The 25842-nt window shown below is 51.7% G+C and overlaps 4 protein-coding genes across 5 annotated transcripts in view; 3 read left to right on the forward strand and 1 right to left on the reverse strand.

The window, feature by feature from the left end:
* The window catches only part of LOC118078482 (zinc finger protein 883-like), a 277980-nt gene that overhangs the window by 67879 nt on the left and 184259 nt on the right, over positions 1-25842 (reverse strand). The gene's annotated exons all lie outside the window — the stretch shown is intronic.
* On the forward strand, positions 269-1765 carry LOC118084892 (ubiquilin-1-like). The gene has a single exon (XM_035114985.2). The coding sequence runs from the start codon at positions 269-271 to the stop codon at positions 1763-1765; it is 1497 nt and encodes a 498-aa protein (XP_034970876.2).
* Positions 5557-6510, forward strand: LOC118085042 (olfactory receptor 52B2-like). The gene has a single exon (XM_035115303.2). The coding sequence runs from the start codon at positions 5557-5559 to the stop codon at positions 6508-6510; it is 954 nt and encodes a 317-aa protein (XP_034971194.2).
* Positions 17110-18954, forward strand: LOC118084889 (ubiquilin-2-like). The gene has a single exon (XM_035114981.2). The coding sequence runs from the start codon at positions 17110-17112 to the stop codon at positions 18952-18954; it is 1845 nt and encodes a 614-aa protein (XP_034970872.1).

A 25842-nucleotide genomic window follows, 5' to 3' on the forward strand; every position in this document is an offset into this window, starting at 1 on the left:
GAATTCTGGGCTGGGTTGGGCTACCGAGTCCCTCTTGGGTCACTGGGCCTAAGGCAGTTGCATCTAGCGACCTCAGCGCTGACATCACAAATCACGGGTTCCACACCAGAAGGTTGTGTAGGGCCTCTGGGCTGGGGGAGGGAGGGGGTGTCAAGAAGAGGGACCCCACAGCTTGCGTGGTGACAGAGCAAAGGACCACTTTGGAGTGCGATGAGAAGCCAAGCCTGACTTGAGTCTTTGCTTCTTGCTCTCAAATCTTGGCAGCATTATGGTCGAAAGCCAGAGAATCCCGGGGGTCGACCTCAGAGCCGCCGAGCCCCAGGTTGTTCGGATCATCGTGAAGACTCCGTGGCAGAAGGAAGAGTTTCTGGTCCACAGGGATATGTTGGTGCGAGAATTCAAGGAACATGTTGCCAGGCATTTCTCCTCTTCTCCTGACCAAATTGTGCTGGTGTATGTCGGAAGGATCTTGAAAGACCACAAGACCCTTGGCCAGCATGGCGTCCACCTAGACCACGACGCAACAGTCTACGTGGTCGTCCGGTCTCCCCGGGGGCGCCCATCCAGGCAGGCTTCCGCCAGCCCTACCAGCACTGCCCCAGATCAGAAGCCTCCTCGGGGAGGTGCTTTCGCCAGCGACGGCCTCCGGGAGCTGACCGCCAGCCTGGGCCTCAACACGGCCAACTTTTCAGAGTTCCAGAGCCAGCTGATGTCCAACCCAGACATGATGGTGCAACTGCTGGAGAACCCCTTTATCCAGAGCAAGCTCTCCAGCCCTGACCTGATGAAGGAGCTGGTCACCAGCAACCCGCAGGTGCGGCAGGTGATGCAGAAAGCCCCTGAGATCAGCCACGTCTTCAGCTCCCCAGAAGGAATGAGGTTGGTGGTGGAACTGGCAAGGAACCCAGCGGTTGTGAGGGAGTTCATCAAATCACCTCCCCAGGCTGCCACTTGTCCTGGAAGCGTCCCTGGCGGAGACAACAACAGTGTCCTTCAGGGTGCATTCCCTGAGGCACAAAGGGGACTAGGGCAGAAGGCCATTCCCAAGCGCTGTGGGGCAAGCCCCTTGCCAGGATCCCTGGGGGGCCACCCACCCACCTTTGACCACGGTGAAAGGCTTGAGCGGGCCCGAGAGAGGCTGCCTTCTCCCAGACCTTGGCCTCCAAAGCCTGGTGCCCAGAACGGCAACGATCCGAGCAACGAGGAAAGCGGCGCCTTCAGAGGAGAGACAGGACAACTCGCCTCGGCTACTGTGAGGAACCTCCTCCACCAAATCATAAAGCACCTCATGCAGAACCTGGCATCTGGCAGCCCCTCCAGGAGCAGCCCCAACCCGGAGGTGGTGGCCAAGATGGTCCGCAGGAACACCTCCGTGTCCAGGAGCCCCCGGGGGCAGGCGGCCCCACAGGTCCCAGACCTCCTCCAGCAGATTCAAAGCACAGACATCCTGTTGGCCAACTGGAGCCCCAAGGAGATCCAGGGGCTGGTAGAAATCCAGCAGAGGCTGCAGGCCCTCGCCACAGACGAGCCGGCAGCGGAGAGGCGAGGCAGATCCGAGCGGCCTGCGCGGAGGGCGCACTCCATCACTTCCCTCTGCGACGTCCTGCCCCCCGTCTCCAGGGCAGGGCGCCAGGATGTCACCGCCCAGCAGATCTTGGAGACTCTGGTGGGCGCTGACTTCTTAGCTGGCATGAAGACTGCCAGCCGCCTGCGGGGCTCGTCTGCGCAGCCGTCCTCCAAGCAGAAGCGGACGTACAAGCTCTGAGGCGGAGGGAGAGGACGGAAGCTGAGCCATCCGCAGAAGGGAGGCTGGGCGGACTCCTGCAGCTGCTGTGCCGATGCGGGAGCTCTGCAAAGGCGTGGATTACATGGTTTGTGAATAAAAGGCTTTAAATCTTTCAAAAAGTCTCCTCTGTTGGCTTGGGGTAGGGAGGTGTGCCCTCCAAGCACCCCAATTTCCCAGGGACGGTCCTGGAATTAGGAAAGTCACCCCAGCTTCTGATTGGATCCCAGAATGTCCCTAGTGCCCCTGCCGGTGCTGTCACCACCAAGCCCATTGCCTCTCTGTGGCCTCTCCTCCCTTGGGTAGATCATGGCAGCTGCTGAAGAGCGGGGGAGGATGAAGAGAGGCCACCACTGCTAAGGCCCTGCCTGCATGATGCACCAGCTCTGGGGTGCAGGCAGAAGGCAGAGCCGCCCTGGGCATAAAGAAATGGGGAGTGGAGCACAAGGAGTCTTGACTTTTTTATTTAAAAAAAAGGAAAGGAAAGAAATGATTTGTGTGTCCGCATCTAAATTTATTTATCAGTGTGCGTTTTTCTTTTTGTAAATCTACCAAAGAATAAAATGGGGATCAATGGGTTTTCTCACGACGGTAGAGGGTGTGTGTGTACTGTGTCCTGCTGCTGGTGGGGGGATGCTTGCAAGCTTCCTCCTTCAGATAGGAAATGCTTGGGGGGTAATAATAATAATAATAATAATAATAATAATAATAATAATAATATATTATTTATACCGCGCCCATCTGGCCAGGTTCCCCCAGCCACTCTGGGCAGCTTCCAACAAAATATTAAAATACAGATATCCCATTGCCTCTCTGTGGCCTCTCCTCCCTTGGGTATATATGGGATATCAACGAGGGTCATTTGGGTGTGTGTGAGAAAAGTCCCTATTTTCATCTGAGGAATGTTGGGGGTATGGTATGGATGCAATTTGTTCTCGGTTTTCTTGTTTCATCTTTTTGTAAAATGTTTTGAGGGTGGGTTTAAAAACAACAACCACCACAACGATCAAGCGGTGTACATTTTTTTTTAAAATGAAACAAACCATTAAACAAAGTCTATAAGAACTTAAAAAGCTCCTGCTGGGCCAGGCCAAAGAGGGGGCCATCTAGTCCAGCAGCCTCGTCTCAGCGGCCAAAGTGCTTCGGCTCCTAGGAGCTGGGAATCCCTATGGCTTCAAGGCTGCTGTCAGGGTTTTTGCGACTACTCTTGAGTGACGACCCTCCACATGCTTGTCTTTCAGGAACTTTTATTGGTGCACATTATTTACAGTGAAGTGAGCTGCTGGTTTCATGTCTCATCAGTCCAAATCAGAATCCGACACTGCGCCCTTTCGCGACCTGGACCAACATAAGAGTCGCGGGACAGCGAACCTCCTCCCCTTTCTCCTTCTCCTTAATTCCGGTGTCGGGGGGGGGGGGGAGAGGTCTTCGGTCCGTCTGAGTCCCATCCTCTCTTTCCCCCTCCCTCTCTTCCTGCATGAGGAGCAGTGGCTCTTGGATGTTGCCAGAGCTCTGGCACTCCCTCTCCGTCTCCTGACTTTCCCCTTCCGACCCTTCGCTTTCATTACTGCTGGGAGATGGGCTGCTCCTGATGATTGGGGGGGGGGCTGTTCCCTATAAGCCCTCCCCCTTACAGCTGCTCTGGAGATCAAGGTGGACACTTTGGGACAAAGGATGGAGATGGAGAAGGAAAGACAGAGAATTGATGTGATAGCCATCTTCAAATAGGCTGAAGGGCTTCCACATGGTGGGTGGAGCAAGCTTGAACCGATGGATTCAAGTTACAAGAAAGGAGCTTCTGAAGATACATCAGGAAGAACTTTCTTGACAGGAAGAGCTGTTCGCCAGTGGGACAGTCTCCCTTGGGAGGTGGTGGGCTCTCCTTCCTTGGAGGTTTTCAAGCAGAGGTTGGATGGCTGTCTGTCATGGATGCTCTAATTGGGATTCTGGCATTGCAGGGGGTTGGACTTGATGACTCTAGGGGTCCCTTCCAACTCTACAAGTTGAGTCTATGATTCTCTGCAAACGGGCAAATACCCTGGTTCAAATCTACGGCTATCTGTGAAGCCCACTGAGTCAGGGTGGGGTTCTTGGGCCACAGAGTTTGGGTGTAGGAAAACATGCCCACTGAGAATGTCTGGAGAAATCCCAGACTCCCTCGAACCCAAGGCGCAGGTGGGAATGGGACCTGACTATAATGCAAGTACTTTACTGAGATCTCCGTGCAACAAAAGAAAAGACCGTTTAGCCTCCAAGAGCAAACTAAGGGTTATGCTGTCCTTGCCTTTTAAAAATTCCCCCTGAGCCTGAGAAAAGTGGGTCCCAGGAGGTCTCTTCTCCTCCACCACCACCACCACCTGCCTCCAAATCCCCCTCAGGACTCCCAAGGAGGCACAGGGCAGCCAAAGTTCCTCAGCTCCTTGGCACCCAGCCTCCTTCAAATGCTGCTGCTGCCTGGGGAACCCAAGACCCACCTCTATCTCAGCCTCTGAGCTTCTCTGTTTGCTGGGACTAAAGGCAGGTGAGAACTTGAGCTGCTTCTTGCTGCTGCCTTCCAAGGAGGAGCTGGGCAAAATATCTGGTGCAGGTGTGGTTCAAATCTGTTGGACGGGGGTGCTGAAGGGATCAGCCCAAGGGCTGGGGGGGGCAGTTTAGACTAGGAACGTGTGATCAGGGGCAGGCAGGGCCCTTGACATTGCTGCCCAGTGAAATTAGAGATCAAGAAAAGACAGCTTTTAAGGAGGACAGGAAACCATTTGCAGAATGTTTAAAAAGCTACTGTAAACATATTAAAACGCAGGTAGGATTTGAATAATGAGCAGCAGCAAATGACGACTTTTGGAATAGTATGGAGAGAATAGGGTGCAGAATAAGTTATAATATGCAGCAATATTAGAAAATATGTGGAACCACAGAAGGGAAGTCCAATGTCAGATGGAAATTATGGAGGGATTAAAGAGGTACATGCATTAAACTTGCAACCTATGGAAAAATTACAAATGAATTTTTTAAGAAAACACATTGCTGTCAGGTGGACCCTCTTCAAAGAGATACAGAAGTGTTTTCGTACACCTTTGAGCACCTGCCGTGCCATTCCTCTTAAAGTCAGATTAACAGAACACGAATGCCGGAGGGAGGAAAGGAAGGAGAGATTTGACAGCCGAATGAGTTCTCTAGACAACATGTGTATTATTTATTTATTATTTGTTAGCAGACACAAAGCTTCCTTCTTCAGGGGTGGGCAGGAGAGGAGACCCACCAGACCCTCTGCAGGGTTCCCACATTCTGGCTTAGCTCTGTGTTGATTCTGCCATCTATCTTCTTAAATGCCGGAAGCACAATACAAAAGCGTACCCAACTTTTGCTGGAAAAAATCTCCTCTTGATGTCCTATGCTCTCCTGGTGTGTGTGCTGGAATCTTTTGGGGGCCTGGTGGGGAGCTTTTATCCTACTAGGCTTTTCAGAAACTCATTTTTTCATGCATTTCAGCTTAAGAAACAACATTTCAAAGAGGGCATCTGTTCTGCTGTCAAACAGCTCTTGGCCTCAGAAAGTTATTTTTATGCTTACTCAGAATCTCCTTTCTTATCGTTTGAATCCATCAGTTTGGGTCCTCCCCTTTGGAGCAGCAGAAGACATGCTCAGGATTTGTTCCGGATCCCAGTATATTTTATTCCCTGTGAACTGCCTTCCACCCCTAGCACCTACTAGGGAGGAAACAGATTCCTGCTTCCATCCCCCACAGCTACCAAGAAGCCCTTCCGAGGCCCCAGATGCTGCCAGCCAACCACAGCTCCTTGCCCCCCCCCACCTACATCTTGAAGGGCATCCCAGGGATGGAGGCCTTCCACATCTGGATCTCCATCCCCTTCTGCCTGATGTACATTGTGGCTCTGGTGGGGAACAGCACTCTGCTGTTCATCATCTTCACCGAGCGCAGCCTCCGCCAGCCCATGTACCTCTTCCTCTCCATGCTGGCCGTCACTGACTTGCTTCTGTCCACCTCCACTGCTCCCAAAATGCTGGCCATCTTCTGGTTCAAGGCTGGGGAGATCTCCTTCGAAGGATGCCTAGCCCAAATGTTCTTCATCCACAGCATCTTCATCGCCGAGTCAGCCATCCTCATGGCCATGGCCTTTGACCGCTACATCGCCATTTGCGACCCGCTGCGCTACACCACCTTGCTGACTAATTCGGTCATCCGGAGAATTGGGCTGGCTGCCATGCTCAGAAGCTTCTGCGTGATTTTCCCGGTCATCTTCCTCGTCAAGCGCTTGACATTCTGCCAACGCAATGTCCTCCCCCACACGTACTGTGAGCACATGGGCATCGCCCGGCTGGCTTGCTCCGACATCACGGTCAACATCTGGTATGGCTTCATGGTGGCCATCTTGGCGATCGGTGTGGACGCCTTGCTGATAGCAGCATCGTACGCTCTGATCCTGAGGGCTGTGTTTCGGCTCTCCTCAAAAGACGCTCGCCTGAAGGCGCTCAGCACCTGTGGCTCCCACCTCTGTGTCATCCTCATGTTCTACACACCTGCCTTCTTCTCCTTCTTTGCCCATCGCTTTGGGCATATCCCAGGCTACATTCACATCCTACTGGCCAACTTATATGTCCTCATCCCTCCCATGCTGAACCCCATTGTTTATGGGGTGAAGACCAAGGAGATCTTGAGGAGAGTCACCATCTTGTTCCACCAATGTTTCAACAGGCCAGTTACCTAAAAACAGCTCCCCATTCACTGAGAAGGAAAGTGGCAGGGATGGAGGGCGATCCAGAGAAAGCAGGGAGCCAGGCTTCCATCTGATGGATTCATCTACATTTTTCAATATACCAAGAGTAACCACAGCAGTGCTGAGCGCAGCCCCCTGAGCTAGGTCGTTGTCTTGCCAAATGCAGGGGGTTCCTTTAATGAGATTCAGAAGCAATACAAACACACGTGAGTGAGAAGATTAAAGATTTTATTCTAAACAGCAAGCATTATAGACATTACCAAGCAAGCACTTCCATCTGCCACTGGGAAGCCCTCAAGAAGTGGGGAAGTGACCCCAGGTGGCCTCAGGCTGCATGAGCTTCTGAGAGCTATGCCCCCAAACCATTGGATTTATAGATAGCTAACTTGTTAGCCTACCTGCCTTGCCCGTCTAGCTAGCGCAGATGATTCCTTAGCTAGCCACCTCTCCCAGTGTCTCACTTCAAAGAAGGAAGGTGCCCAGCACTGTTACTTCCTTCCACAAATTAGGGCATTAAAAGGCTGTTCTCAGCCATCAAAGAGCAGAACAAGAGATAGAGAGGGGAAGTAAAGAGAGGCAGGGAGAGGCGACCATGTCAGATCACTCAACTCCTCGAAATGCAAATACCTTCCAGAAAAGATTGCCCCTACAGTCGTCTTCTGCATGTACGGATGAGCTCCTAGGTACACTGCAGTGTGTGTGTGTGTGTGTGTGAGAGAGAGAGAGAGAGAGAGAGAGAGAGAGAGAGAGAGAGATGTAACATTTATTTTGTGCCAGTAACATGATGTTGTTGGGGACGTAGGTGGCGCTGTGGGTTAAACCACAGAGCCTAGGGCTTGCCGATCAGAAGGTCGGTTGTTCGAATCCCCGCGATAGGGTGAGCTCCAGTTGCTCGGTCCCTGCTCCTGCCAACCTAGCAGTTCGAAAGCATGTCAAAGTGCAAGTAGATAAATAGGTATCACTACAGCAGGAAGGTAAACAGCGTTTTCGTGGGCTGCTCTGGTTCACCAGAAGCAGCTTTGTCATGCTGGCCACATGACCTGGAAGCTGTACGCCGGCTCCCTCGGCCAATAATGCGAGATGAGTGCTGCAACCCCAGAGTTGGTCACGACTGGACCTAATGGTCAGGGGCCCCTTTACCTTTACCTTAACATGATGTTTGGTGCAGTGCAGTGAGGAAGGTCTTGTCCAGAGGATGGAAAGGTAAGGATTGTTTAGGGTGAGGGAACTCATGGAATCGTAGAATTGTAGAGTTGGAAGGGGCCACAAGGGCCATCTATTCCAACCCCCTGCAATGCAGGAATCTTTTCAGAGGCTCATCAGGCACAGGAAAGGGTTTGGAAAAGGAGAGAAATGTATTCTGTTTATCTAGCTCACTATCCCTCTGTCTTTGGAATGTTATCGCCACCCACTGTCTGAGGAAAAAAATCAATAGAAATGCAATATTCAATTTCTAACCCTAAAACAATCAATGCCAAGCGTGACCAATATAATGCTATCATAGAGCAGCATCTATAAAAAGCATTAAAATCCAAAGGGGAGAGTAAAAGAGGGCTGCTGTTTTCTAAGCTGAAATGCATGAAAAAATGAGTTTCTGAAAAGCCTAGTAGGATAAAAGCTCCCCACCAGGCCCTTCAAAGATTTCAGCACACATACCAGGAGAGCCTAAGTATTTTGTAACTTGAACCGCTCAGCGGTGGAACAGACTCATGAAGGTGGCAGACTCTCCTTCATTGGAGGTCTAGAAGCAGAGGTTGGATGGCCATCGGCCAGAGATTCCTTAGCTGTGGTTCCTGCATTGCAGGGGGTCAGAATAGAAGACCTTTGGGGATCCCTTCCAACTCTTCAGTTCTATGAAGTGGTAACTCTAGGACCTGGCCTCGGGTGGCCTTGCCTCGGAGCAGCAGCCCTGTCCCTTCCAGAGGGGCCCTGCCACCCCTCCTGGAGGCTCCTTTTGCCAGCTACCAAGAGCTTTGCGGGTGGCGGCGACATCATTGCTGACATCACTGGCGATGTCACAGTGATTCCCACACTCCTTGATGTGCCTGCCGTGTGGAGAGCATCTCCTTGGCTCAGGAGGAGGGAGGGAGGGAGGGAGGGGAGAGAAGAAGGCCCACGAAGGGGGCTGTCCCGTGCGCCATCAGGCTTGCCACACCGCAGCGCCAGTGCATAGGGCAGCCGGCTGCTCCTCCAAAGGACCACAACCACAGTGGCTGTCCTAGCTCAGTGCCATCCTTCCCCAGGCATCTTCTCTGCCTAGCGAGACGCCTCTGCCCCGCTTCTCCCATGCAAGCCCCTCTTCCTCCCCCTCTTCCTCCTCCCTGCATCCTGGAAACCATGGACAAAGACCCGGAAGGGCCCCCCAAGGCCTGCCCCATCCTCGCCTCCAACTCCAACTTCATCTGCATCACGGCAAAGTCCCCCAAGAGCAGCGCCCAGTTCCTGCTCCCGGAGCTCAGCACCATCCAGCAGTTCAAGGAGGAGCTGGCCAAGCACTTCTCCTGCGACACCAGCCAGCTGGTGCTGGTCTACTTTGGGAGGATCCTGAAGGACAAGGACACGCTCCGCCACTGCGGGATCACGGATGGGATGACTGTACACCTGGTGATCAGGACTCTCAAAAGGGACCTGGAAGACCCTCCTCAGTCTCCCTATGCGCCTGCGACCATGACACCTGCCCAGATACCGTCTGGGGGCAGCCTTCCCTCCCCGAGCATGCGGGGCTCCTGGGGGTCCCCTGAGGCAGCCCCCTCCAGCTCCGAGTGGCAGCTGGTGCCCACCTCAGAGATGATCGTTGAAAAGGTCCGGCAGTTGATCCTGGCCAACCCAGAGATCCAGCAGCTGGCCCAGCAAGTCCCGGCCATCAGGCACATACTCAACAATATGGACATCATGAGGGTGATCCTGGACAAGATGAGGGAGATTGTGGACCTGGCAAAGAACCCCGAGATGTTCCAGGACCTGAAGGCTCCGGACCAAGCCTTGATCAGCCTCAACGGCAGCATCCCTGGAGGGGACAACCCCCTGAGGCAGCTGAACAGTGAGCTACCAGAACCAGGGCTGAACGCCATCCAGGAGCTCTTTGCCTCCAGCAGCTCCTACCCCACCCTGGGGAGGAGCCAGGGGTCCCAGCTGGAGAGCCTGGAGCGTGTGGGCTCTCTGCCCCTCTGCCACAGCTCCGTCAGCACCCACAGCACCTGCAGCGAGGAGAGCGGCGCCTTCAGCAGCCCGACTCCCCCTCCAGGGCAAAGATCCTCCATGCCCAACCTGTCGCCCACATCCGGGGCTGGGGGCTTTGGCTTGGGCAGCCTCCCGCCACCGGACGCCAGCGAGATCCCCAAGCTGATTGTCAACCTCTGCAACGCTTACACCAAGCGCATGATGTTCTCTCTCATGCAGAGCGCCCTGCGGGCCGCAGAAGGGCCTCCGGTGGCCCAACAGGAGCAGGCGCAGCAGCAGGTCCTCCACTTCTCCCAGCAGATGCAGAGCCCGGAGATGGTGGCCGCCATGTCCAACCCCAAAGCCATCCAGGCCTGGGTGCAGATGGAACAAGGGCTACAGGCGCTGATGGCCGAGGCGCCCGTGCTGCTTCCCTGGTTCATGCTGCGCTTGAGAGGCCACTCCACTGGGGTGAGCCCCTGGGTCAATGGCTACCCCTGCCCGGGGTCGGCTGCTTCTGAATAAGGGCACCAAGACCACCCAACTCCCGGGCAAGCTTCAGATCTTCTCCCTCCCAGGAATAAGCCCAGACAGCATCCTTTGCCCACGGACAAGAGGAGGGAGCTTGGAGGGAAGGGATCCACTTCTTGCTGAACACTTGGGGGGCCACAGGAAGCTGTTCTGACTGTGAGGGCGATGAAAGGGTCTCCTCTGGTCGGCTGGGGCTTCTGAAATGGGTTGACTTGAATGTCCTCGCAATGTTATAAACAAAAGCCAACAGTCTCGCTGCTCTCCGGCTTCTCTCTCTCAACAATGGTGGTGGCTTTCTCCCCTTTGGGTTGCTACAGGTCTGGGCTTTAGGGCCAAAGTCACTCTGGGCCCCCAAAATATCTGGTGGAACCAGGAGATGTGTCGGTGGGGGAGGGTGGGGCCCTGAGACATATAATTGAAGAAATGTAGAGTTGGAGCTTCTGTATGGCGCTTCCGCAGCAGAGCAACTAGACACCTTCACCTGCCCTAGCTGCAACAAATCATGTCTCTCCAGTATAATAAACAGTGTTTTTTTCTGGGGGGAGGGAGATGCAGGGGTACACAGAGGAGAAGAAGAAAAAGAAGAAGAAAAAGACAACATTTTGTGAATCTTTGTACTTTTGTCCATTTACTGTATTTATTTTTCCCCATTTTGAGCTATAAAATGGTGGTTTTCTTGAGACAAAATGAGAGTACCCCTAAACAATTTTTTAATAGAAAAAAGCACTAGCAACAGCAACAGCAACTACAGCAGCAACAGCAACAACAGCAGCAGCAACAACAACAACAACAACAACAACGAGTTTCATTATTTATACCCTGCCCACCTGGCTGGGTTGCCCCAGCCACTCGTATCTAAAGCCACAGCAGGCACTCCAATGGGCACATTTCTCCATTGTCTCCTGAGACAGACAGATGCCAACAAGAGTTCAAGGGGACCCCAAGGGTCCTCTAGACCAACCCCCCTGCAATGCAGGAACCACAGCTAAAGAATCCCTGGCAGGTGGCCATCCAGCCTCTGCTTCAAAACCTCCAGGGAAGGAGAGTCCACCTTCTTCCAAGGGACTTCTTCCACTAACAAATGGCTCTTCCTGCCAGAAAATGCTTCCTGCTATGCACTTGGAATCTCCTTTATTGTCAGTTAAATCCCTTGGTTCAGGCCTTACCTTCTGTGTGTGTGTGTGTGTGTGTGTGTGTGTGTGTGTGTTCACATCTCAACATCCACCACTGAAAGATGTCAGGGGAGGGGGGATTTTATTGGGAACCATTAATCAATTAATTTGCTGCATTTCCATCCCATCTTTTTTCTCCGTGGAATTCAAGGTGGCGCACATGGCTCTCCCAGTTAAGAGCGGCAGACTCGTAATCTGGGGAACCGGGTTCGCTTCCCCGCTCCTCCACATGCAGCTGCTGGGTGACCTTGGGCTCGTCACACTTCTCTGAAATCTCTCAGCCTCACTCACCTCACAGAGTGTCTGTTGTGGGGGAGGAAGGGAAAGGAGATTGTGAGCCGCTTTGAGACTCCTTAAGGCACGGGTGTCAAACTCAAGGCCCGGGGGCCAAATCCGGCCCGCCAGACCTCTTCATGTGGCCCGCCGAGCACCCCAGCCAGCGGGACCCAGCAGCGGGACCTTGCTGCTGAAGCGCCGCGCTGACAATGCGGCGACAAACAGCTGGGGCCTGGGGGGGGTAGAAAGGCGGCCGGAGCAGCGCTGCGTGGAGCGCCCCAAGCCACAGCAGGAGAAGGAGGAGGCAGCTTGCTGGGTCAGCGCCCAGCAGCACCGCACGAAGAGTCCCGAGCCTCTGCGACGCACCAGTGCTCTGTAGCACTTTGAATCCTCCTCCTCCTGCCACGGCTCGGCGCCTGGAAACGGCTGCTGCTGCTGCTGCTGAAGCACAGACAAAGCACCCAGCAGCGCCGCGTGGAGGAGGAGGAGGATTCAAAGTGCTACAGAGCACTGCTGCGTCCCAGAGGCTCGGCACTCTCCGTACGGTGCTGCCGGGCACCGACCCGACAAGCCGCCTCCTCCTCCTCTTGCCTCACCTCCTCCTCCTCCTGCCGTGGCTCAGCCTCATGAACGTGCAACTCTGAGGCTTTACGCACGTCTGCTAAAACGGACACCCGCTGCCTCATGCTGCACGGGAAATGCTTTTTGCCCCTGGGTCCCTTCGCGCTCTTTTCTGGCGCTGAATCAAGGCGGTGACCCCCCTTCCCTTTCTTTCTTCCTCTCTCTCGTTCTTATTCTTTCTTTCCCTCTCCTTCCTTCCTTCTTTATCTCTGTCTTCTCTCCGTGTTTCTTTTTCTTTCCTTCTTTATTCCCTTCCTTCTTTCCTACTCTTCTTTCTCTCCCCTCTTTCCTTCCTCTCTCCCTCCTGCTCCCTCTTTTCTTTCTTTCTTTCTTTCTTTCTTCCTTCCTTCCTTCCTTCCTTCCTTCCTTCCTTCCTTCCTTCCTTCCCATCTTTCTTCCTCTCCCTCATTCTTATTCTTTCTTTCCCTCTCTACTTCCTTCCTTCTTTCTCCCTTTCCATCTTTTCTCCCTCTTTCTTTTTCTTTCCTTCTTTATTCCCTTCCTTATTTCCTACTCTTCTTTCTCTCGCCTCTTTCCTTCCTTCCTCTCTCCCTCCCACTCCCTCTTTTCTTCCTTCCTCCCCTCCCCTCTCCTCCCTCTCCCTCTCCTCAGAAACATAGGATGCTGCTTTATACTTCTGGCCCTTAAACCCTGGAACCAGGAGAGCAGCTCTAGTGAGTCAACCTCAGCCAGTCCCTTTGGTGAAGGGTGGTGGCTCACTGGCAGAACATTTGTCCTGCATGCAGAAGGACCCCAGCATCTCCAGGTACCAGGTGCTCTGCAAAGCTCCTGCATGAAACCCTAGCGAGCCTCCACCACCCAGTGCAGTTACCGAAAATCATTTTTCAATAAATTGTACAATAATTGTACATTTGAATATCTACTTGCCATTATTCTGACTATGTTTCTGCTTTCAGAGCTAGTTATTACATTATTACAAAAAACCAGTAATAATTGAATGCAGTGACAATAATTTATGATAATAAAGAGTGGACACATAGTCCTACAGATACAACCGGCCCTTTGAGGGTGACCAAACTGCTGATGCGGCCCCCGATGAATTTGAGTTTGACACCCCTGCCTTAAGGGGAGTGAAAGGCGGGATATCAAGTCCAAACTCCTCCTCCTCCTCCTCCTCCTCCTCCTCCTCCTCCTCCTCCTCCTCCTCCTCCTCCTGTAATCCCCACAACAACCCTGTGAGGTAGGTTAGGCTGAGAGGCAGTGCGGCTAGCCCTAAGGTCGCCCGGTGGGCTTCATGGCAGATTGGGGGGATTTGAACCCTGCTCTCCCAGGTCCTAGACCAGCACTCTAACACAGGAGGAGGGAGTGATATGGTCACAATGATATTTGGAAAGGGGAGAGCTGGGGTGACAGAGCCAATTCCTATGGAGGAGAGGCGGACCACAAGAGGGAAACAAGGAGACCAATTTGGGAAATGACTATATAGGTCTTCACAGGCTAAAAGGCAATGCCTTGGGCCACCCACTCTTTGGGACATTGCATAGCTATTGCACTGAACTTTCTGAGCTCTAGGGGGGATGGAAGCCAAAAAGGGGGAACCTGAGAGGAGGAGGTTTTGTCCCTGATGCTGTGCAGATGCCACAGAAAAAGCAAAGGGGTGGCTATGCCACAATGAAGCAGCCTGGCAGGTTTATTTTGACATGGTTCCCATCTTCTTTCTGGGCATCTTGCAAGAGCCAGCTGCTCTGTTCGTCAGACGAAGTTGGCCGCTGCCTAGACAACTTCATGCTAGAACCAGGTCCACATTGGAGCCCAACCACCCACTCATCCTCACCCCATCGCTTGTGGGTTTCCCTGCTCTGCAAGGCTGCTGCGGAGAAGTGCGAGGTCTAAAAGGGTCCAGCATTTGCTCAGTCACACTGCCAAAGAGACCCTGGCGTTGGGAAAAGGTTAGAGAGGTGGCTGTTTGTGAGGTGCCGTGGGTCCCACAATCTGCCATCTCACACAGCTGCTCACAGTCATTGAGCTTGACTTTTTCCTTTCTTAAAAAGATATTTGGATTATTTAATCCAAAGCTTCTGTCTATGCCTGTCTGTCATCTCTCTCTCTCTCTCTCTCTCTCTCTCTCTCTCTCTCTCTCTCTCTCTCTCTCTCTCTCTCTCTCTCTCTCTCTCTCTCTGGAATGCCCTCCCATCAGATGTCAAAGAAATAAACAACTCTCTGACTTTTAGAAGACATCTGAAGGTAGCCCTGTTTAGGGAAGTTTTAAATGTTTGAAGTTTTCTTCTGTTTTTAATGTTCTGTTGAAAGCCGCCCAGAGTGGCTGGGGAAACCGAGTCAGATGGGTGTGGTATGTATGTATGTATGTATGTATGTATGTATGTATGTATGTATAAATAAATAAATAAATAAATAAATAAATAAATGCCTATATTCTCCAGGACTTCTTGCGGATAGTTGGCTCTTGGTGCTACTCAACCCTGACACTTCCACTAGAACTGACTTCCAAACTATTGGGAGTCTTGCCCTTTCCTAGGTGTAAATCCCACTGCTGTTGATCATGCAAGAGGCCAAGGCTTGCTGGATCAGGCCAAAGAGGGTTCATCTAGTTTGGTGTCCTGTTTTCACACTGGCCAACCCAATGCCCCCGATGGGAAGCCCAAGCCCAGCCAGCACAGGCCCACTAGAATCCTCCTGGTGGGAGCCATTTAATGGACCCCTTTTAATCACCAGAGGTTTCCAGGAGCAGGGAGCCGCTTCCCTTGCTTCGCCACTGCTTTGTTCTCCTGCACTCACTCACCCTCCCTGGCAGGCATGGTGAAGCCCGCCGGCCACCTGACCTTCTCCCGTTGCTGCTATTTTCTCTCTCCCCTGGGCTCCAAAGTCTCTTCCTTCATAGACGTCTACTGTCCGGACTCTCTGCTCCCCATTTGTCAGAGTACGAGCCACAATGCCTCTCCGGGGAAGAGGAAATCCACAGGCTGGGCGTCGTCCGGAGCGGGAGGGAGTTGTAGGCTAGAAAGATCCATGGGATTCCTGGCCATTCCTGCTTAATCCCACATTTCCTGCAAAATGTTTTCTACCTGTGATTCTCAGATCATCTTCGGAGAGCCAAGTCCTGGAGGAATGTGGTGCTTGGGCCATGATCCTTCCTGGAATTCAAAGAAGGAAGGGGCCTCCCTGAACATGGCATGGTGGTATCTCTGAAATGCAAGATCTGCAGAGAGTGTTGCTGGTGTTTAGGTTGCTAACCTCTTTGGGAAGGGTTCTTATCGAAAACTTGTGTGCATATGCATTAAATCACCAGCCACTTGGTGCCAATAGGGTGGGACTTTGGGGGCAGGTATCCAGCGCTCCCCCCCCTCAACAGAACGGGGAGGAGGGAAGTACAATGAGACCTGCGCCACTTGGTACCTGGTACCTGGACACAGACCATCCTTGTCCACCTCGACATTTACCTTTTGCAGCTGCCGGCCTCCTCTGGAGTAAAGACATGGGAGCCGGCTGCATGTCCTCCCCTCTGAACTGCATTTAAGCCAGGCTCCATGGAGAGCAGCGAGGCCAGCACCAGAAACTTTATTGTTGGGTAATTTACATTTTCGCTTTCTATTTGTGTTCTTAAGCCTAATGGGCTGGGTTTTTTTTTATAAAAAAAATTGAATTTATTCTGTGTTTGCTAAATGGTTGACTTTGTTATTTTGAACTTACTGGCATGTTCTGCATTTCGTATGTTTGTATTCCCAGTGTTCTCTATTTGGATGTTAGGGCAAAATAAAAAAATTCTTTCAGTAGCACCTTAAAGACCAACTAAGTTTTTATTTTGGTATGAGCTTTCGTGTGCATGCACACTTCTTCAGATACTTCTTCTTGGATGTTAGGGGTTAGCTTTCTGCCAGCCGCTTTGGGCACAACTCACCATGGGAAAGCGGCATGCAAGTAAAATCAAGCAATCCAACAAGCCTAGCAGAGGTTGCCTGGCCTAATAAGCAAATTCCCAAGAACAGAAGAGGAGCGCTGCTCTTCTCACAGTGTTCTCAAAGCGTCCTGTTCTCACGGCGACCACCCAGAGCCCCGTGGAAAACCTGCAAGCAAAACTCCAGCACAGGAGCAGCAACGCTCTCCTCTCCTGTGGCTTCCAGCAACTGGGATCCAGAAACATTGCTGCCCTCAAAGGTGGAGGACAGAGTACAGCCATCTTGGCTGCTCACCACTGAGAGCCCTCAACTCCTCCACAAATTCATCTAATCCTCTTTTCAAGCCATCCATGTTGGTGGCCGTCACTGCCTCCTGTGGCAGGGAGTTCCACAGTTTAAATCTGTGCTGTGTGAAGAAGGACTTTCTTTTCTCTGTCCTGAATCTTCCAGCGTCCAGGTCGTTGGATGTCTTTGAATTGAGCAACTTAAAGGCGCTCCCCCACCCCACCCTGCATCACCCCAGTTAAGTGCACCACTGCACTCCCCTTTATTGGGGAGGGGGGCACCCATGGAGGCCTTGCCCACCGGGGCCTCCCCTCCCAGTTCTCTGTGAGGTCAGCGGTGACCTCACAGTCCCGGCAGCTTCACAGAAAGGCCAGGTCCTCTGGCAGCAGCAGAGGGGAGAAGAGGAAAATGAAGGTGCCTGCCAGGTTGTGAGCAAGCGGAAGAAGAAGGCAACATCTCGCTGTTATGTGCGCTCTGGCCTTGGCTAGTGTTGAGACAAAGGGGGGCAGCAGCAGACCACTGGCCCCTTCCCACCTCTCGCATCCCCTACGGGAACAAGTGGCGGCAGCAGCGGCGGCAGCAGCAGCAGCAGCAGCATCGCCGCCACACCGGAAGGAAAGGAAGACGCCCCTCTTTGCTCCTTCTTCCTGAACCTCTGCTCCTCAGCAGCCATGTCGGAGAGCAAGAAGCCCCACGGGGCTGCCGCCGGCACCCGTGTCATCAAGGTGACCGTCAAGACCCTCAAGCGCAAGGAGCACTTTGAGGTGGCTGAGAGCACCCTTGTGCAGGACTTCAAAAAGCTCATCTCTGAGCGCTTCAAGATGCCCCTGGAGCAGCTGTCGCTCATCTTTGCTGGCGAGATCCTCAAGGACCAGGACACTCTGGCACAGCACAAGATTGTCAGTGGGTCCAAGGTGCACCTCTTCATCAAGTCGCAGAGGAGGCTGCCGGGGAACCCCGTGCCCTCCCCGGGAAACACCGGCCCCGCTGCCTTCCTGGCCGTGCCACCCGCAAGCATGCTGCTCTCCAGCGAGGCCTCCTCGGAGCATAGCCTTGAGCTGTCCGAGTGGAACAACCAGCCGGAAGAGCTGATGGCTTCCTGCCACAAGCTGGTGGCGCAGACCATGGAGAACCTCTTGCTTCAGATGGTCACTCTGAACCTGGATGCCTCCACCTTGAACAACAACCCGCTTCTCTTGGGCTTCCTTGTTGGCATCACTGGCATGAACGTTCTGGGCCTGAGCTCCATGGACGTCTCTGACATTGTGGGTGAGGCCCATGAACAGGACATGACCCGCCAGGAGCTCATCAGCGAGGTGATGCAGCACCCTTTTGTGCAGAACCTCTTTGGCGACACAGAGCAGGTCAGGCAGATGATCATGTCCGTCCCGCAGGTGCAGCAGCTGGCCGAGCAGAACCCCGAGATCAACCACATCCTCAACAACTCCGAGTTCCTGCGGGAGATGATCGACGTGGCCACCAGCCCGGCGGTGATGGACGAGATCATCAGGAACCACGACCGAGCCCTCAGCAACCTCGAAAGCATCCCAGGTGGGTACAGTGCTTTGCAGCAGCTCTACAATGACATAGAGGCCCCCATGCTGAACGCGGTCCAAGCCCAGTTCCAGGGCAACACGTTTGCCCCGTCAGAGAACAAGCCCCCTTCTGGGGGGATCAGCCCTCTGGCCCGGACAGAAAACAGGGAGCCCCTGCCAAACCCCTGGGCTCCTCAGTCCAACAACAGTGGCGGCGACAATTTCTGCAACGGTGACCTCAATGGTACCAATAACGATGCTGGTCAGGGCTACATCCTGCTTGCTTTAGGCCCTGGAGTCCAGCCTGGGCTGAGCAAGTCCGAAAGCATCCAGAACATGGTTCACCAACTCACGGAGAACCTGGAGTTCATGCAGAACATGTCCAATGCCCTCTCGAAGCCCGATGGGCCTACTCAGTTATTCCTCAGCCATTGCAACTCCCCCGAGAGTAACGATGCTTCTCTGCCTCAAGGGTGGGTGCAGCAGCTCCCTGCCAAACTGGAGAGGTCAGAGGCGGCTGCCCTGCTGACCAACCCCAGAGCGGTCCAGGCTCTCCTCCAGCTGCAGATGAGCCTGCTGACCCTGACCAGAGAAGTGCCTGACTTCCTCCAAGCCTTGACGGACCCGGACGTTGAGCCCGAGAGCATGGAAGACTCCGATGAGGGAGAGAGCCCGTCCTCGGAAGCAGGGAGCCTCATCTCCGCTGATGAAAGCCTGGAGTTGGAAAGCAGCGAATCCAAAGCAGAAGAGAGAAGACGGGGAAGAAGAAGAAGAAGAGGAGGAAGAGAGGAGGAGGAGGAGGAGGAAGATGAAGACGAAGAAATGGATCAGCAAGCTCCAGTGGTCCTCTATCAGATGCAGCTGCAGCAGCTCCAAATGATGGGCTTCCAGAACCAGGAACTGAACCTGCAAGCTTTAATTGACACAGATGGAGATATTGGTGCAGCGGTTGAAAAGCTTACGAACTCTCGTGCATCCTAGCAACAGATTTACCTTTGCCTCTTGTAGGGTCACCTGACACACTAAAGTCAGCATGGTGGATATTACAATGGCCTCGCTTCAGTGCTCCTTTACTCAGGCTGGGTTTGCTTAGGGGTGAGGGGGCTCTGCTTCTAAGAGTCGGGGAAGGAAGAACCAGCGGGGGATGCCTTACATTAAAAAACCATCCGCAGCAGATGCCTGAAAGCCACCGAGGAAGTAGGTGTCTGTTGCATCATCACCTTCGGGGCCCCTTCTGGCTCCCTCGGCCTTAGGGGGATCCACCCGAGCTGTGCAGAGAGCCCTTAGCCCAGGCATCCCCAAACTGTGGCCCTCCAGATGTTTTGGCCTACAACTCCCATGATCCCTAGCTAACAGGACCAATGGTCAGGGATGATGGGGATTGTAGTCCAAAACATCTGGAGGGCCGAAGTTTGGGGATGCCTGCCTTAGCCCCTCTTGGCCTCCTGCTGGCCTCCTGGAACTTGGTGGACAGTGCTAGAGGGGATTGGGGCACAGGCTCTGCTTGACCCAGGATGTCCTCCAGCACTTTGGGACTCCAACTGGGAAGCTGTGGTGCTGGTCTCAGCCGGAGCTCTGGAGCTGCCCCTGGCCGCCTCTTTCTCTCTCCTTCTGCTTGGCTTATTTCTTTCTGGAACAGAGCACTAAGCTACCCAGGGCCAAGAGTTTCAGTGGGCCTAGTGGGCAAGGGCTTCAGTTCCTCTTGCCCACATCCCTTTGGGGGGCTGTGTGGCTGGACACACAAAGCTGCTGCAGTGAGCAGCTTAGCTCCCTCAGCTGTCTTAGTTTGCTGGTGCCTTTTCCACGCTGCAAAACTCCCTGCTTGTGCAGACCCTCTGCGGGGGCTCAGGACTGGGTGGGGAGCTCAGCGCCAACCAGGGTCTGGGCTTTGAACATCTTCCCATGAAAGGGGGGTGGGGTGGGCATATCCTTTGGGCAAGTCCCGCTCATGTTGGCATCTCTGCACAGAAAGAAAAGCCCCCAACGATTCACAAAAAGGGGTCTGGGCCCCCAGCTGGGCTCCTGTGATGCTCCATCCAAGGCAGAACCAGCCGATCCATGTAACATATGCTTGAAGGAGGCTTTTGATAAACTGGAGTGGCCTTTGCTGTGAGCGCCACTGCTTTCTCTTGCAGCGGACAATTCCTGGGTATCAGATTGGGCTTCTTAATCTGTTTTTTCGCTTTGGACTGTAGGCAGTCATGTGGCGTCAATCCTCAAGTTGCATGACAGGTCAGAGCGTGCGTGTCACAGGCAGTCAGGTGGTGCTTATTTCCCACAGGTGGGTGAGAAAAGGATGCTGGACCAGATGAGTTATTGGCCTGATCCAACACAACTCTGTAGCTCAGTGGTAGAACATCTGCCCCACGTTCCATGCCCGGCCCCTTTGGGTAGGCTTGGGAGAGACTCCTGTATGAAATTGGAGAGAGTCGCTGCCAGTCGGCGTAGACAATAATGAGCTAGAGGGACCCACTGGTCTGGCTCAGTATAAAGTAACTTCCTATATCCCTATGGATCAGGTCAGTGGCCCATCTAGTCCAGCATCCTGTTCTCACAGTGGCCAGCCAGATACCTGCAAGAAACCCACAAGCAGGAGCCGACCACGAGAGCCCTCTCCCTGCCTGGGGTTTCCAGCAACTGGCATTCAGAAGCATTGTTGCCTCCAACTCACAGCCACTGACAGCCATCTGCTCCAGGAATTTGACTAACCCTCTTTTAAAGCAACTACTGTAGGTTGGTGCCCATCTTCCCTGTTTAGGGAAGCTTTTAATGTTTAATGGATTTCTGTATTTTAGAATTTGTTTTTTTGGAAGCCGCCCAGAGTGGCTGGGGGAACCCGGCCAGATGGGCGGGGTATAAATAATAAATTATTATTATTATTATTATTATTATTATTATTATTATTATTATTATTATCTCTGCCTCCTGCGGCAGCAAGTTCCATAGTTCAGCATGAAGAAGAACTTTCTTTTGTCCTGAATCTCCCAGCATCCCACTTTATTGGATGTGCAGGTTTGCTATGTTATGCAGCTGTCTGATACCCTGATGCCTATACCCTGATGCCTCCCAACTGCAGCCACTCTGGCGTCACGACCATTGCTCTGCAGTTCATCCTGGGCAACGGTGGCTCTCACACACATGCCTGGTGGGGTGGTCCTATCCCTGCTTGCCTGCGGACAGCCCCTCCACCCTGAAACAGCTGCTTCCCAGAAACAGCAGCCTACATAACAAAGATACGAACATGGGGGGGGGGACAGACCCAGCAACAAGCCCAGGTGCCAACATGGTCGCCATATCCACTTAGGCAGGCAAAGGCGATGCTTTTACAAGAGCATTTAGAACGGCAGAGTTGCAAGGGACCCCAAGGTTCATCTAGTCCAGCCCCCTGCAATTCCAGGGCCAGGGATGCACCTGCAAACAGCAGCCTCCTTCATTCTACATAGAGCAAACAGGCCAGTCCCTGCCCTAAAAAACAAATGCACCCCAAACTTCATAGGAGGTATCGATCTGTTCATTTCATAAAATCTACACACCACTTGATTGTAATAAAACAAACCCCAAACTGGTTTACAAAAGATAAAACAATAAAATCAAGCAAAAATTACAACCCTAACACTTTGTTTGTTTGTTTAGTCGCTTAGTCGTGTCCGATTCTTCATGACCCCATGGACCAGAGCACGCCAGGCACTTTGGTCAGACTCATGTTTGTAGCTTCGAGAACACTGTCCAACCATCTCGTCCTCTGTCATCCCCTTGTCCTAGTGCCCTCCATCTTTCCCAACATCAGGGTCTTTTCCAGGGAGTCTTCTCTTCTCATGAGGTGGCCAAAGTATTGGAGCCTCAGCTTCAGGATCTGTCTTTCCAGTGAGCACTCAGGGCTGATTTCCTTCAGAATGGATAGGTTTGATCTTCCTGCAGTCCATGGGACTCTCAAGAGTCTCCTCCAACACCATAATTCAAAAGCATCCATTATTCGGTGATCAGCCTTCTTTATGGTCCAGCTCCCATACATCACTACTGGGAAAACCATAGCTTTAACTACACGGACCTTTGTCGGCAAGGTGATGTCTCTGCCTTTTAAGATGCTGTCTAGGTTTGTCATTGCTTTTCTCCCAAGAAGCAGGCCTCTTTTAATTTCGTGACTGCTGTCACCATCTGCAGTGATCATGGAACCCAAGAAAGTAAAATCTCTCACTGCCTCCATTTCTTCCCCTTCTATTTGCCAGGAGGTGATGGGACCAGTGGCCATGATCTTGGTTTTTGTTTTTTGTTTTGGTTGAGCTTCAGACCATATTTTGCGGTCTTCCCTTTCACCTTCATTAAAAGGTTCTTTATTTCCTCCTCACTTTCTGCCATCAAGGTTGTGTCATCAACATATCTGAGGTTGTTGATATTTCTTCCGGCAATCTTAATTCCGGTTTGGGATTCATTCAGTCCAGCCTTTTGCATGATGAATTCCTCATATAAGTTAAATAAGCAGGGAGACAATATACAGCCTTGTCGTACTCCTTTCACAATTTTGAACCAATCAGTTGTTCCATATCCAGTTTAAGAACTTGCCATAGTTTGCTGTGGTCGACACAGTCAAAGGCTTTTGCCTAGTCAATGAAGCAGAAGTAGACGTTTTTCTGGAACTCTCTAGCTTTCTCCATAATCCAGCGCATGTTTGCTATTTGGTCTCTGGTTCCTCTGCCCTTTCGAAATCCAGCTTGCACTTCTGGGAGTTCTCGGTCCACATACTGCCTAAGCCTGCCTTGTAGAATTTTAAGCATAACCTTGCTAGCGTGTGAAATGAGTGCAAGGCTGTGATCCATGAAGGGGAACCTTAACATACAAAAGTTAAAACACTAAAAGAGATTAGAATCGCCTCAGTTTTCTAAACATCTGTGTTGGCTTATCTAAAATTGGAATTATTTTTTAGCAGTCACTGAGAAGAGCACAGAGAAGGCCCCTGCTTCATCTCAATAGGCAGGGAGTTCCAAAGCGTAAGCGCTGCCACACTGAAGGATTCAGCTCCTACAAATGCAGAACAGGTTTTGTGAGGCACCTGTAGTGGTGTCAATTCCACCAAGGCAAACTCGTAGATAAGCTGGTCCCAAGTTTAAAGAGGCTTAAAGAGAGAATAATAGAATCATAGAGTTGGAAGAGACCACAAGGGCCATCCAGTCCAACCCCCTGCCAAGCAGGAAACACCATCAAAGCATTCTTGACATATGCCTCTGCTTAAAGACCTCCAAAGAAGGAGACTCCACCACACTCCTTGGCAGCAAATTCCACTGCCGAACAGCTCTTACTGTCAGGAAGTTCTTCCTAATGTTTAGGTGGAATCTTCTTTCTTGTAGTTTGAATCCATTGCTCCGTGTCCGCTTCTCTGGAGCAGCAGAAAACAATCTTTCTCCCTCCTCCATATGACATCCTTTCATATATTTGAACATGGCTATCATATCACCCCTTAACCTTCTCTTCTCCAGGCTAAACATACCCAGCTCCCTAAGCCGTTCCTCATAAGGCATTGTTTCCAGGCCTTTGACCATTTTGGTTGCCCTCCTCTGGACACGTTCCAGCTTGTCAGTATCCTTCTTGAACTGTGGTGCCCAGAACTGGACACAGTACTCCAGGTGAGGTCTGACCAGAGCAGAATACAGTGGTACTATTACTTCCCTAGATCTAGATGCTATACTCCTATTGATGCAGCCCAGAATTGCATTGGCTTTTTTAGCTGCTGCATCACACTGTTGACTCATGTCAAGTCTGTGGTCTACCAAGACTCCTAGATCCTTTTCACATGTACTGCTCTCAAGCCAGGTGTCTCCCATCCTGTATTTTTTTTGCCCAAGTGTAGTACTTTACATTTCTCCTTGTTAGAATTCATCTTGTTTGCTTTGGCCCAGTTGTCTAATCTGTTTAGGTCATTCTGAAGTGTGATTCTGTCCTCTGGGGTATTAGCCACCCTTCCCCATTTGGTGTCATCTGCAAACTTGCTCAGGATGCCCTCAAGCCCATCATCCAAGTCATTGATAAAGATGTTGAATAAGACTGGGCCCAAGACAGAACCCTGTGGCACCCCACTAGTCACTACTCTCCAGGATGAGGAGGAGCCATTGATGAGCACCCTTTGGCCCAAAAATGGAAACAACAAGTAGTACCAATGAAAGAAGAGGGGCAGATGAAGACGGTGGACTTTGCAGAACTGGTGAAGCTGACAGGAAAAATCTGAAACCAGCATGATCAAGTATGGGCAGAGTAATGACTGGAGTAAATTCATACGATATCTGAAAGATCATTGTAAGCAATTAACATCACTAGCAGGGTTGTCTGAAGACTTGTAATGAGAATTTTCTATCTTTCTCTATTTATTTAAATTTTTGAGATATTCTGTAATGAGTGTAATTAGAATTGGAACATGCTTAAATTGCAATGATGAAAAGGTTAATTTTGAAAAGCCATGAGGCGGGCGGGAAGGAATTTGACAGGCTCTAAGAGCCAAGGCGGCATAGTGGATAAAGATGATGTGAATGTATAATATTAAATGGAAAATAAATAAAAATTATATTAAAAAAGAAAAGAAAACATCACTTCAAATGTCACCATCCACACCTGCCTCAGGTGGAGAGAGTCTAGTCCCAGGAGCATCACCTGGGAAGGAAGTACTCATTTGACCTCATTGTTGCTGTTAGTCATTATATGGCCACCCACCAATCAAATTCTTGGACCAGCGGTTCCCAAACTTTTTCAGGCCGCCATCCCCTTGGTTCCATAAACTCACCCCCAGTGCCCCCTGCCCTGTAAAAAGCACCATTCAGAACAGTGGTTTGCAAGACCCACCAAGGAAGACAATAGCACAATGAAATTCAAGACAGTGACAATTCATTGCACATTTATTCGAAATCCAGTTGATCAACAAAACTGATGAACTTCCCAATTAGCTAAGCACTGCAGACCCCCTGTTTTTCAAAAGCCAAGCCATGGACCCCCTACTTTTGAAAATGTTCACATCTCGGTGCTAGTTTTTGTTATGTGAATGGTGCCACAGACCCTCCTGGGAGGGTTACGTGGACCACCAGTTGGCAACCACTGGTCTAGGCAGTTCAGGAAAGAATAGAACACCTGGATGAGTGAAAGGTTGACTGCTGCACTGGACCCCAAACCCTTGGCAAGAGGCTCCTGGAGAGAGTGGGGAGGGGAGTTGAAAGGAGACCTAAGCAGGATGACAGCGAAGGAAGGCAGGCAGGCTTCACCTAACTGGAACCGATAGGAACTAGAAATGCAAGTAGGCAATCATGCATATAAGCGGCATATAAATAAAATGATTGTAAATATAATTAATGATGATGCAAAGCAATGTGGGGTTCCCCCCCTTCTCTTTTGACAAGCAGCCTTGATCATTTGTTCCCATGTGGAAGAATACAGGACTCAGAGCATCATGCAGACTGCCCCCCCCAAAAAAACACCCCTACAACAATAAATGAAAATACATGTGTGCATTGATTTGCAAAACAAAATGACTTATGTCAGTGGGTGTACAGTCCAATGGAGTCCATGGTCATTTCTTAATAAGCATAGCCAGTGCTTTTTTTCTGGGGGGACGCAGGGGGGCGCATACCCCTAAACATTTTGTGAATCTAAGTTTGGCCTTATTAAGGGGCAGTATTTCAACATGAGTAGGAAAATGAGAGTACCCCTAAACATGTTTTTAGGGGGAAAGCACTGAGCATAGCCAAATGCTGTCTCTCAGGTACATTAAACAGTCGCTAAACACCCACAGATTTTTCTCTATGAACTGGGGCTGTCCTTTCTGGTCTCGAACTACTCCACCCCCAACTAGGGCTGGAGCACATGAACGAACTTGCCACATGGATCAGTCCCACC

This window comes from Zootoca vivipara, chromosome 4 (genome assembly GCF_963506605.1).
Source record: "Zootoca vivipara chromosome 4, rZooViv1.1, whole genome shotgun sequence".
Taxonomy (NCBI): Eukaryota; Metazoa; Chordata; class Lepidosauria; order Squamata; family Lacertidae; genus Zootoca; species Zootoca vivipara.

Bases quoted from the DNA above. Each gene is read 5' to 3' on its own strand.
- LOC118084892 (XM_035114985.2), top strand. From the start codon at position 269: ATGGTCGAAAGCCAGAGAATCCCGGGGGTCGACCTCAGAGCCGCCGAG.
- LOC118085042 (XM_035115303.2), top strand. From the start codon at position 5,557: ATGCTGCCAGCCAACCACAGCTCCTTGCCCCCCCCCACCTACATCTTG.
- LOC118084889 (XM_035114981.2), top strand. From the start codon at position 17,110: ATGTCGGAGAGCAAGAAGCCCCACGGGGCTGCCGCCGGCACCCGTGTC.